The sequence below is a fragment of the Anarhichas minor genome, unplaced genomic scaffold (genome assembly GCF_050575085.1).
Source record: "Anarhichas minor isolate MPS153535 unplaced genomic scaffold, ASM5057508v1 ptg000058l, whole genome shotgun sequence".
Taxonomy (NCBI): Eukaryota; Metazoa; Chordata; class Actinopteri; order Perciformes; family Anarhichadidae; genus Anarhichas; species Anarhichas minor.
Genome location: NW_027466504.1, coordinates 11,525,911 through 11,539,958, shown reverse-complemented (window position 1 = coordinate 11,539,958; position 14,048 = coordinate 11,525,911). Strand labels below are relative to the sequence as shown.

Below are 14,048 nucleotides of genomic sequence, written 5' to 3'. Positions count from 1 at the left end.
ACGCTTGCTGCTTTCCAGTATTGTAAACAGCCAATTGGACACCGTTACGCTAGAGACACTGTCATTCTTGGTGGGTGGGAGGGGAAATCATCTGAAAGAAGACTGGTTCCTCACTCAATTATTTGTCGTCTGAATTTCAATATGAGCAGAGGGATGAAGTGGAATTTACACATGGCATTCACCCGACGCACTCAGGCTCCTGTTTTAGCAGACGGCTGTTCGATATTTTCATGACCTCTTCCATGCACCCTTGCAAACATTTGCCTGTCGGTGAAGAAGGGTGAGCCTCCGTCACAGAGTCTCTTGAAACATACTGCCACAGAAAAGCATACTTTGATACTTGAAATAAAATCCTTAGAAAGGAGGCATGAAGCACGAGGGAACATTTCTCAAGGGATCAGATAGTATTTTCTAAGGTCCAACATGGAACACACTGCACTCTGCAGAAAGCTGTGCTTTTCTGAAACACTTTTAAAGTATACTCGCATGTTTAAACTCTACACTTTTCAAATGTGCCAGTGTATTTATTCAAGGCGTTTATTTCACTTTTCTAAACTCGCAAAAAAGGAAAAAACCTTACCCTACAAAACACCTTTAATAAACTGCACTGCCCCCATGTCTCGGAAATAAAATTGTGTTCCAATGATTTAACATTTCTTCGCTGACACGGGTTCAGGCGGATGAATTCATACGAGATGATATTTATTTGCTTCAGACTTGAGTAAGAGTCAGCTGTCAATTTCTGAAATCTGAAATATTTTCTCCGCCAACACAAAACCTGTCCTCTCCTCAGACTGCATGCTGTTATGTAGCACTATCGCTGGTCTTCTGTCTCACTAACTCACCAGCAAGCTGTCAACGGGCCAAATGTTCTACCTCCTCCTATGAAACAGACGTAGCAATTGTAAAAACAAAAACTATGCAAGATGCTGAGCTGTATTACTGTTGGAACCAAAACTGAAATAGGGTTTAAAAGGTGGAAGGAAACCAAAAAAAAAATAACCAGCTCAAACTATCCCTGACATGACGACGAGGTGCGAGACAAAAAACAAGACTGAAAGGAAATGAAATACAGCTATTAAAAATGGTGAGAACATCGAAGACTGGCTTTTGCTGGATGAATAAAATAACATGACGTTTTCGTCTCATTACTGTAGAGAACAAATTCCTTCCTCACAATATGTTCCACAAAAACCATCTGCAGATGATGGCTTAATGAACGTGTGCCTGTACGCTCGTACGCTCGCACGCACGCTCGCACGCACGCACAAACAAACACACACTGATAAGACACAGAATAATAATTTTTGCTTTATGTCTAATTCTGTTACTTATATTGCAGTAAAGAGATTCGTTTTTTTGCAGATAGATGTTCTGTATGTCTACTGATGACCTAGAAATACCATCGTAGACACTTGCATAATAAGTAAAAGTTTGGGTTTTACCTTGGTCAAAAAAAACTTTTTTTTGTGTCACCTGTGGTACTGTCCTTATGAGGCAGTGCAGCAGGTTTATGGACTTTGAAACTTTCCTAAAACACCAGAATAACATATTTGAAAACAGAAATTCATTGTCCTATCCTCCTTCTGTTCTACTGTAGCTAGTTGTACTTTATTAGAATCAAAAGCAGAAGCATTTCCTCTTCCTGTGGTCACGTGAGATTTGCCCCCAAGTCCTTTTGATACTTACAATTATTATCAGCTACTTCTAAGTATGTCAAGGTTACACAACAACTCATTTTTAAACAAGAAAATGTCTATGTATAAAAATAATGGCCAATTTGGGCAAAAAAACACCATCACACAGTTAGTTTTGAAAGCACTTGTCCTCCAAAATTCAATGACACAATAGAATAAACCCTGTAATGAGCAACTTTTCTCTGGAAATGTACTTTAGGGACCGCAAACGCACATGGGGTGATAGCTATGTTTGTTTCTCATGGTGAATTAAAATAATTGTTTCTTGGACCTTGAGTTATTTTATAGGCACTTTGTAACCAGCTGGAGCTCTGATTAAGGTAAAATTGGTTTTACTTGCTTTGTGAAGAACGCTTGCAGGCAGTGGAATGGAGCACTGGGACAATTCACTGTGGAGGTTTGTGTGCCGCCAAAGCTGGCCCATCACAGAATGAGCAAGGCACCATCTCTACCGCAGCCAACTAGCAGAAGTAGCACTGACTACATGATTTCTGCTCGGCGTCAGCGTGAGAGCATATGTCCATTCTCTCCTCAGTAAATGTGGATCTATTTATACAATCCGTTTCACTTCAATGAGGATATCACGTTAGCTCACATTCTGATCAAACCTTTAAAGCAGCTATAATATCTTTTACATTAACAATGAATCAAGACCAAGTGTGTGTGAAAGGTGTCAATATTAGTGATGAATCAACATAAAAGTATTACCCAGCTCTGCAGTACCCTCAGCATTTCAGTGTCTTTCAGCTAATCCCTTTTGGTTGCCCCACAAATGTACTCTTTTGGCTCACTCTCACCACTCGCATGAACTGCTCAACACCAAAAAACAGACATAGAAAAAGACAGACTGTGAACATAGCCGGGCATTTAGCAGCTAAAGAGCGAGAACAAGAAACTGAACATTGCTGGGTGCAATATAGATGGTCCAAATTCCTAGTCCCCATGCCATAAACACAGACACCCTGCAGGGTATGGCCACCTGCCCCTACACCTGCAACCCTCACAGATACATCAAGCATAATACATGCTTAAGTCTCTTCACGCCACACCCACTATGACATCTGGTACATCTGTGCATCGGTATGCAGATTATACAGGGATTGTGCAGTTGTATATATTTTTCTCTAATTGTCTAATTGGGAGATAACATGCTGGATTTCATAACTAACTGTCTGGCTGTATAAATACAGCTGTTCATTTCCCTCTGATGAAATATTCTTTTCTTATTCCCAGAGTTCTTATTTGTTACAGAGCGACTGCAAGGTACTTACAGCATGGATGTGTGTCTCTTGGAAACCATTTCCGCTTTAATATTTCCATCTGCTGTGTAGGCAGTCAGTCTAATGACATGGTCTCAACAACCTGCAGCTGGGGTTTATAAATTCCGGCATTACAGAGCTGGCACTGAAGAACAAGAAGGCCATAGTCCTTACAGTGGGTGCTGATAGCCCAGCTTTTCCCATTGATGTCACTTAAATACCTAATATTTATGTTTCATCCAGCCAACCACGAGCCAATTATCCTCTTAGGTTTAATATTAATATATCTACATGCCTAAATGAACAGAATACCACGTGAAAAGGGGACAGCGGCAATATCACCCCAACTGAACCCACAATCAAAATCCTTTTTCATCCCATTATGTTGCGACAGTGCAATCCAGGGCAACTAACTGAATGAAGAGAGCTCTATGCACTCCTGATGACCCCGGCATGCTGTGTAGTTCAAGAGGATACTGCATTAACACGTATTCATCACACAGATAATTGCAAGGTGCACTCTTTCGCACATGACAAGCCAATGTGACCACAATGCCACGACTCTTAATTGGTATGCTGAGAGCCATTCCTATTCCAATATTCTCGGTGCCCCTTTTCATTTCCTGTTTAATAAAAGCAGTTGTTAATTGACAGTGTCATAGCACAACGAAGAAGACATTCATAGCAGCTATTTTCTGGATTAGCTCGCAGGTGAAAGAGCATCGTATGTAGTTAATGCACACTTAGAAAGACGGTCAAAATTGCTGGTAAGTGGGGTGTGATGAGCTGTACTAGATAAAGATGAAGGGAGAGCGGATCCTCACATATTTGGCCCATGGATTGCCTTTATTGGGCAATGAAAATACTCTAGATTTATAGAAAGAAGTGGGAAGGAACAGGACATGAGTAGGTTTCTCCTTTCATGTAACGCAACTCAAGGAATTTGTCAAACTCTTCTTTTAGTTGACCATCTAGGGATTTAAGTAACTGCCCCGGCATTAGAACATATTATTTCTGTGTAAAATTAATGTGATGTAAGAACAAAAGTCATTGTTCAAACTCACAAAGGCTCCGTGGATCAGTGTGCTTGGGTCGATGTTATGTTGCGGCATGGTGTGCATTTATCAGACTCCACCCATAGTACCCATAGAGTCCAGTAGAGGGCCTGTGTGAGTTAAAACAAAAGTTACGATAATGTAACCCTTGTTCTATAAGCACCGATGGAGTACTCTACCAAAAGGGCCCTGTTGCTCCAACGCCACTCGCTCAATAGGGTGTAGAATAGCCGACAGCATTGTGTTCTACCTTGTGTACTGTGGGGTCCGCACGTATTTGTGTAGGCACATCCTTATTGGCCGGCTAAGCTTTTGCAAAACTTCAGTGGATAAATGCATGTTCCTGATTGGAGGAGAGTATTACCCATCTATTTTTTGGAAGTAAATGGAACACATAACTACATTTAACTTCCAATGTAGAGAAACTATGTGAAATGAAAACAATAAAAAAGCATGCCATCAAATTGTCTAAAATAATATTACTGAGCAAAACTTGATTGTTCGCCGCTTAAGGGCCAAAGAGCAGAAATAATAGCTGTAATCCTCTTTTAAGTTGGTATTGAGAATGTGTAGTATCCACTTTATAAAGGAACGCAAAATGTTCGTTTTAGCTTTGTTTTTGCTGGCCATTAACTTCTGAGGGAAATTTCTGGCTATCCAGTAGCTTTCACATTCAAGTCATGTTATCCATGTTTCAGATAAGACACTGCTGAAGGGCTATTTTAGCAAGATGGTTCACTATCTGTATTACAATTCCACCATTTGTTGAAATTAAAAAACAATTCATAGATTTTCTGCTGAGTCCTTGTACAATACTTTACAGTGCCACTAAGCCTCGAGTAGGCCTACATTAAAACTAGTCCAATGTAGATAAGATACGATTGACAACTGAACAGTTCTGCATTTAGAAATGGTTGGTGCTGAGAAGAGGTGCTGTTGCCAAAACTGTCATTTTACAAGCTGGCTGACTGGGTTGGTGTTGGCTCAGAGCTCCTGTGGCACAGCCATAGCTCCATTCATGTTTGTAGTGATTGGGGAAAACAATTTAAACTGGAATATATATATATATTCCTACAATGGAAACGCTCTGTCCGCTCTGACAGTCTAAATCACATGTTCATGAGGAAACAGCAGGTCTAACATGGAGCTGTAATGATTGTCAATCATACTACATTTTTTTCATGACCTTATTTGTTTATAGCACACACATATCCAGTGAACACTCCTTTATTTTGTTTGGCACATGATAGGACGTGACACTTTTTTAAAAATCAGTTGCAGTTCATCTAATTTCTGGAGTAATTTCTTGCATGTTATGCATTATTATTACAGAATGAAAATGAATTCGAGAAAGTGTATTTTATATTCTTAAGTTCAAAGGTAGTTTAGTAATTATTCATTAGTGTAAAAGGTGACTTCGTACCTGACACAAGTTCCTCCGTTACGACAGGGAAGGTGTTGGCATACAGGCGGGTCACAGTCCTTGATGTTTCGCCCTCTCACTGCCTCACCCACCAGGTAAATCTCTTTTGAGTTGACCTGAAGTTCCCTGATACATCCAATGAATCTCCTCGCTCCCTTTGCACTCCCGTCATGCATCTCCCACTGGGATGAAACATCCCCAAGAAATATGGGTCCAAAGGTTCCCTGCAAAAAAAAATGGTGGAAAGCCAGTGATCAGTGTTATCATTTAGTAGATCTCACTAAATCATACAAAATATGTCTCCATTCAAGGACGAGCTGCGCAGCTAAAAACTGGTTCTAAATATCAGTGTGTGCGAATATATTAACATTATTATTACATTAACAGGACCTTACGATATATTAAGATCAACAAGAAAGATGAACACCATCAGTTTCTGTTACTCTCCAGCTTAAAGCAGTTTTAGCATGACCGAGACAAGAAACCTAAATTTTAATATATATATATATATATATATTTTTAGTCCTGCTGACATCATATGGTAATACACATCCTGATACAATGAAAGAGGGAGGTAAAATATGTAGAAATTGCTGCAAGCGTCCTTTGATGTGCTATGTAATTGGGTAGAATTAATGCAGATACATTCTGTGAACTTGCAGCTTATTGTACCATAACGGTCAATTTAACAAGTAAGTCATAATTGTGTCTGCAACCAAAGCAAAGCTGCACAAAAAATGTAACACAAGACATTCTCATATTAGCACTAAAACATATAATTCACTTGTAGCGGTGACCTCTGGATGCTGAGTATAATGATATAATGAATATTGAGTACTTCTTTCTATTTAGAAGGTTTACATAACACTTTCCTACTCACGCCATGCATAATGATTCATTTATGAAAGACAAATCAACATTTATCACAGCTTCATTACACATTCCTGCAAATTATGTAACATGCTGACAGTGGATTTCAAAAATAAAACTCCCCTGAGTAAAAGTGATCTTCTGTTTCATGTATGAAACGTTTGAAAGAATATAGAATAAATAGCTTTCCTTTAGATTTAGCAATTTATCATTAAACTCATTTCTATAATAATGAGAATACAAGAGGGGCCCCGACCTCTATAATTTGAACACTTTTAACATTGTGTTGAGTAGAAACAAAGACCTTTCATGTCCACATGGCTCACTTCAGTCCTACATACGATTTAAACGTATCAACCTTTAGCTGGGTCATGTCCAAAATAATGTGGATACATCTGAAAATCCTGTTGACATGTCAAACATTTTCCACCCCAATAGCAGAAATAACAAATCAATACAAAAATACCTTTTTTTCTTATTTTGACAGTTGCCAACAACTCCAGAGGGTGAGTACTGACTGTGCTCACCATCCCTGCTTAAGCTTTTTTATACCATTATTATCATATGTATTATATAAAATCTTGTCATGGCAGATATGAGTACTGGATTTCATATAGAGGCTCATTATAATACAGACATGATTATGTTGTTATGTGAGGCTATGCATCTTTAAAATAAATCTTACTTGTGTGGGTCTTCAAGGTACATTTTCAAAGCTCTGCTCAAGATATCCAACTTTGTATTGATTACAATATAGAATATTTGGGATTTAAATGACATATATTTGGTAGATTTTAAAGCCTATAAAAACGACACGGACGACAGGGGTCCATGGGAACGTGTATGTAATGTCAGGGCAACGTTAAGAGCCCTAAAACTATCTTTAACAAAGCAGAAGATTCAAATAACTACTTTTACAATGAGCTAAACTATATTTCATGCGATACAACAGCTATGAACCACTGGAGCTGCTTGGTGACGATGGACTGATATGGAACGCATTTACGGTGCCTTCAAGTGTGTTTACCACATTTATGGGTCCATTTGAAAGACGCACTGATGTAATATTCATGACTTTGTAAGTGGACTCGCAGCACTGCGTTCACAAGTGTCGTATGCTGATTTCCGTGTCCTATTTGAAGGCAGGACAAGTGAATGTGGCCTCCATTTTATTATCATATTTCTAAAAAGTGTTTTTACATACAGGTGGTGCCAGTTTACATGAGTAACTTGGTCGTGCTAAAAAACACATCATCACCAGGCAAAAATTGTTGTTCAGTGATTGTAATTGAGCACTAAAAGCTTGTTTTATGACCACAACCGTAGTTAAAAATGTGTCAGTAAGACTTTGAAAGCAAGATAATCAGTATGTTCATATTATTTCAGGACTTATCCCCTTACACTGGCAATCTGTGAGAATTATGACAGAATTTGAAAATATTTTAAAACTCTATATCAGCTGTACGTTGGCTTCCAGTCTAAATTGCCAAGGATAATACTGGCTATGACCTGGTTCACTGACTTTACAGTCCAACATTTCTATCATTACTTTTAGAATTTGACATTCTATATATAGAGAGATATATAGCAATTTATTTGCATGTAGTGCTGCACTGACATCTGCTAAACTGCCTTATGAGCCTCAGCAGTCTAGATTGGAACCTGACAATGGCTAACTTCATGATCTCTCTAAGGCCTGCAGCCGGGCAATGTCTGCAGTGTTGGTTTTAAAACATTGAAAGAATCTTTGTGGGTTCATAATGTCAAGTTCATAAGCTGTACTTCATACGACACTCTCTATCCTTAGACCCTCGACAACTGCTAGTAGCTTTGCTTTTTCTACTATACATCATTTTAAAGAAATTAGCTCAAAGCCTGACTGCCTGTCAGCAAATACTATATATATATATAAACTATAAAGCAAGGAATCTCTGTCTGTCTTTCTGAGAATTGCTCCTCCAATCTACTTCAATACTTGGGTGTATTGATGGCGACCCCATGGAGAGCTTTGTCGAAATTTGGTGCAATTTGGAAAAGCTATACATACATTCTATATTATTAAGCTGTCATCCATAGCGGGCATTCAGCAGCTTATTGCCTTTCACTTTTGCTGCTGGATCCTGGATACAGCGTGGTAACACTAAATGAATGCTGGATAATGTAACAACCTTCTTCACTTCACTTGAGTCAACGGGCACAAGCAGAAAGCCTACAGGAACATCTCCACTCTGCCATTGCAACTGAAATTCTACACGATTTTGCCATCCTAACTTATAACAGCACCGCCTCCACAAATGCTGTGCTTTATATCCGTGGTGGTTACGTCAAAGCAAGCGACTATTTTGCCTATTCGTATTTTTAAAGTACTTTTAGGGGCCATTTATAAGTTATTTTGGTGTACAAGGAGCTATAACAATATAGATATGATTCAATACTTATCTTCATATCCAAACATCACATTAACTTTATAGCTGAATAGCTGATTGGGGCCCTTTTAGTTGGGGGCCCCAGGCCCATGTTGCCTACCTTGCCTTAAGTCTTCCCCTGGTGTTGTTTTCCAGTAAACAAGACTGTAGTTTCACTGGTGTTTCTGACTGATTAGCTGAGACTTGTGTGTGTGACACGACTATGTCATGGTGAGTGTTTTGATGAGGACCCACTTGAAGCCCAGTGTTGAGTGTGAAGTTGTTTGTATGAGCGGTTCTTGAGAAAGCTGCAAGCAGCAACACCACAGGCCAAGCACGCGCTCCTTTCTAAACAGGCATGTGTGTTTCAATGGGCACTGCACTGGTGATCATCATTTGTGTAAAAATCTCATTTGACGAGTGTTGAACGCAAACTAAAATCAAAAACCCATGTTTTCAGTATAAGTGTAAATAATGGTAATACACTGGTCTCTATAAAAGTGAACTGTGGAATCTAATTGTAGCAAAGATACTTGTGCAATAATGAATGTGTTATTAAACAAAAAAGGGGAAAAAAAGAAACATCTTGGCTTCTTAAATTAGAAGACCATAAATCACATTGAGGAAGGAGGAGGCATGTGGAGCCTGTGGGAAGGTTGAGCCCCTCTCTGCATCTTTGAAAGTGAAAAAACAAAAATATTAATTTAATAACAATTATAGGTGTTGTTAATCAAATTAATGAGCCGGAGTAAAAAAAAAAGATTAAAAATTGCTGTTTCTTACATGCCTGCCATTAAGGATATTATTTGCCAAGTGGGATCATCTTGGCAGATAATATAACAGGTGGACATGTTTGTAATGGGAGCTCCCGTTACTCATTCATAAAGCAACTGCTGTTACTGTGTGCTGGACTGGCTTTGATAACATACACTTAATCTACTCTTGATGTTGCTGACATGAGTCCTACATAGGATTAAAATCAGAAACTGTCTAATCAAAAACCAAGATATTTGGTGCTACCAATATATTTTTGTTGGTCCGCAATGGATGTAGTTAATGTGCTGGATTCGGAAAGCTGCTAAATAATCAGTTTTAGGCTGCTATGAGATTTTAAAAAATGCATCCATTTGATTAGATCTCATAGCTCTATTACTCAAGCTGGAATCCAAGCTTTTCTTGTGATTTTCATCCGTATTTTTATATTTTGCGAGTACCTGAAGCTACACCGCCAACCGAGAGGGCTGTTTTCTGTCTGAACGCCCACTTCATTTACACTGAAAAAAGAACGATATGTACTGCAGGAGTGGGTTTATTAACCTCAAACTCACCTGATTCTGCAAAAGCATAAAGAAAACATAATAAATTGAATAAATGATATCAGATGTAATTCCCCCTACTCACGGAATCTGAAGTCACGCATGACAAATTATATTACTGTTTTAACTAATATGTTAATATGTCTGTGTATGCATGTGTATGCATGTATACGTGTAAAAGGAAGGTCGATACCAATCACATGATTATGGGTTTGAAATGCAAATGTAAGAAAATGATTGTGACAAAGGGTTGATTTGACTGACCTCTGACACGGGGCGTGACACGTACTCCTCGAGACGCTGAGCTGTGCCATTATCTGCAGCTATTTCAATCATGCATGACCCTCCTTGCTTGCCTACAGACATATTATATCTGTTGAGAGAGAGAGAGCAGAGGGAATCCATGATTTGTAATATGTGATACAATAAATTCAGCAAAGCCTGAAAAACATTCTGATGGAGAAACAGACAGAACAGTCACAGCAATGAAGCTGCTAATGTGACCATTGAGACTATACTATAAAAATGGATGACTACGTATACATTACACACTGTTGCCTGAGAAACTTTATGCACTGGTGGATACTGTTGGAGGCAATGGTGCGTTTGTATCCCACGCCACAGCCCAAAACCCAGGAGAGACAACAAAAACAGAGAATGGCTTCCACAGCTGGATTTAAATAATACGTTCGGAAATAAGTTTTTGCTCAGTGTTGTGGTGATAATTCTTTATGTTTTTGTGTTCCTCAGCAGATAGGAAATTCACATTATAATGCCTGTAAATACACTACAAACAAATCATAGATTGGGATAACCAGCCAGAGCCAGCTGCATTTACATTTACATGCTCTGCTACATGCGTTACTATTTCAAATGTATGAAAAATACAATAATATTAATACAAATGAAAGAAGTCAGCCTGCAAAACATTATCATGAGTGAGAGTGCTCATTTTGTCATTCAGAATTAATTGATGATAAAAATGAGGGCATAAACTAGATATACATTATAAACCTAATGAGTAGGAGGACAATTTTATCATTTGACCCTCTGTGTCTCTCTGGGGAAATATACAATTGCTCTAGTCATTAATGTTGCAGCCATAATGTTAAGTAGCTGGTCCACTTGTGTCATATTCCAGCTTTTGCAAAGTCAAGCGATTGCCTCTTTCCAATTCATCATTGGCTTTATACGCGCATTATACAATAGCAGCCTCTTTACAGGGCTGTACACTGTGCAACGGATTGTATACTCTCTGCCACGCGCATGAACACAATCATAATCTACATGGTGCACTTTTGTTCCATAGATTCCTTATTGTTTGCCTGTGAACATGTATTGCCGGTAAATCTGATTCTGTTAAATGTTTTCATCCATTTTTTTCCTGATTGTACCACTGTTGATGAGACAAACCCCTCAAATGTCTGCTTTAATGGCCAGATGGAAACAATCAGGGCACTCGCCTTCCTGCTAATTAGAAACAGCCTTCCAGGACGCCTTCCTGAGGCAATCACACGCATGCAACTTAGGAAGGACTAAGTACAGGTACTGTATGGAAATCACGCAAACACACACACAAAAAGAACTAAGGCACATTTAAGACTGTCAACATAGAATGCAACCTACAGTAACGTCCAGAGAACACGCCTATCATCATCTTCGGGGTGCCTTTTGTGTTTCTTAGGTCATTCTCCCATTCTCAGTGAGCCATTTCAGAAAACTACATTGCCTCACCGTGACAAGAATATAACAAGATGCTGAAGAAAAAAACTGAAATGATCCAATATTCCAATCCATGTCTTTGTGTATGGCCTGTTAGTGAGGCAGGACACATCACAACGTTGTTACTAAAACTCCCTCTTGCTGACGGCATTTGAGGCATATTTTGGTGCTTACAGTAGCTTTTTATTTGGCCTGCTAATGCTGCAAAGATTGTCCCTACGAGACACAGAGAGCATGCATACTAAGCAAATTGGATGATGTTACTTGATGAGCTCTCGTGAGCAAATTGAATGCTCCACCGGGCTAATTTACATTAGTGTTGCTCTAAGGCAAAGATGACTATTTATAAAGATGACTATGACTACTTGGTATAGTAGCTAGATAGCTAGAATATGTCCCACGGCCCAAAATCATCATCATCATCATCATCACCACCACCACACACACACACATACAAACACAAAACCACAATGGATTATATCTCACAAACAAACACAGGAGTGAATCAGAAGAAAGAGAGGCTGGGGTTTGTCTAACTCAGAGATGAAACACTATGTAATTTCACATTGGGCTCCCTGTGCACCATTCAGCGCCGGGTCTCATAGCACCAACAACAGCAAATTCCCAACTTGAGGTAAACAAACAAAGACGTATGAATATTTCATTTTCTGCAAACACACAAAACCACAATATGGCTGTGATCATTTTTACTTACTCAATCATCATTTATGCATTTCTTCATCTGGCTAATGCTCTAATCAGAAGTGATTTGTCATCTCTAACATCCTCATTTAGACTGTGTCTGGCGTGTGACTAATTCAGAGCAACTGCAACTGTTGCAACTTTCCTGAGGATCACCACTGAAATATTACCTGCAATGTTATTAAGGGACCTGGCAAATATTTTCAGCACGGCACCTTTGCACAGAGGTATTTGTTAAACCTGATGGTAGGTGTGCGTCTTTACTATCCTATTTGAACGTGCCTCCTTCACAGTCCCCTGAAGAGAATAACAATGAGGGAGGATCATCATTAAAATATTACTATTGCATAAAACATCTGAAAATATTGGCAACAGATGGCAGTAAAACATCATGCACTGTGCTGGTGCCCTTGCAACAGTTTTCACTGGCAAGATGCATTTTTTTTTTTTTAAATGGCTAAATTATTCTAATCATATTCCAGATTCTTACAAAAAGCAAATGACAACGTGGAACCCGTTAGTGGTGAATTTATAATTTGCAGGCAATTTAGTGACCTGGAGTCAAGAATCTATTAGATCTACAACTACCATAAAGTAGTGTTTTCTACCTTGAAGCAGATACAATGTAAATGGACACTCAGATTACAGATATAAGGAAGATGTACCCCACCACCTGTTAGTTTGATATTCTTCTTAGCACAATACGCAGTACAGTTATACACCAGATATGAAGGGAAAGAGAGAGAAAGAAAACCCCCATATGCTTAATAATCATGCATTATCATCACACCACCGCGTCTGCTGCACAAGATGTCAGGAGGGATCGGCTTGTTGGTTTTTCCTTAAGTGCAACAAGCCCTGTATCGGACAATAATCTAAACCTACACTGACTGTAATGCCTGCTCTGGCTCGGTGACTTCCTCACACGCAGCACTGCAGCATTTGCTGCATAATTTGTGCTGTGACTGGCAAGCCTCAATTAATTTGTGTAGCCTGTGTTCCATCATTATATCTCTCGCAATACAATTAGACAGCACACAGCAAGCCCCTTGGCATTGTGGCTTCACAAAAGAAATTCCAAGTGAGCAGGCAGTCCTGCTGGTTGCTTCTTCGATGAATATTTTATGGGACTACTTGTCAATACGACACTGGCTGCTGTCTGATTGATAAACGTACGCTGCCTAGGATTTGGACAGTGTCAACGGGGCGTGGATTTAAAAACAAAATGCTCAATATTAAGAACCTTCTTTTCACTCAGTTGCACATATGGCACTTCCCCAAAATGAATGTTGTTTCCTCATTACTCTTTCAGCGATTAATACCCTGTGAGCAAGTGGGAAAGGATACGTTCTGTCCGTTGTTATTGTGTAGTTCAGAAGAAAGTAATCAATGGTTACTAATTACTTTTCCAAATTGCAAAAGGATTACTATACCCATTACTAGATGGCCATTAATTACAGCAGCGGTTATTTTACTTGTTAGCCTGTAATAAACATTTGAGTAATGTAAAGCAGACTTTAAAGTAAAGCTTTTTAAAGTCTGAGAACATAGCGGTGATGATGCAAGCAGGGTTATCTCAGATTGCTCTACAACCCTCAA

At 39.0% G+C, this 14,048-nt stretch overlaps 1 protein-coding gene across 1 annotated transcript in view; it reads right to left on the bottom strand.

The window, feature by feature from the left end:
- eys (eyes shut homolog) overlaps window positions 1–14,048 on the bottom strand; it is a 136,655-nt gene that overhangs the window by 16,001 nt on the left and 106,606 nt on the right. Inside the window, exons 41-42 of the mRNA XM_076076668.1 lie at window positions 10,290–10,398; window positions 5,435–5,658 (exon numbers count right to left, since the gene is read on the bottom strand). Coding sequence (XP_075932783.1) covers window positions 5,435–5,658; window positions 10,290–10,398 — 333 coding nt within the window. The remainder of the gene's footprint in view (window positions 1–5,434; window positions 5,659–10,289; window positions 10,399–14,048) is intronic.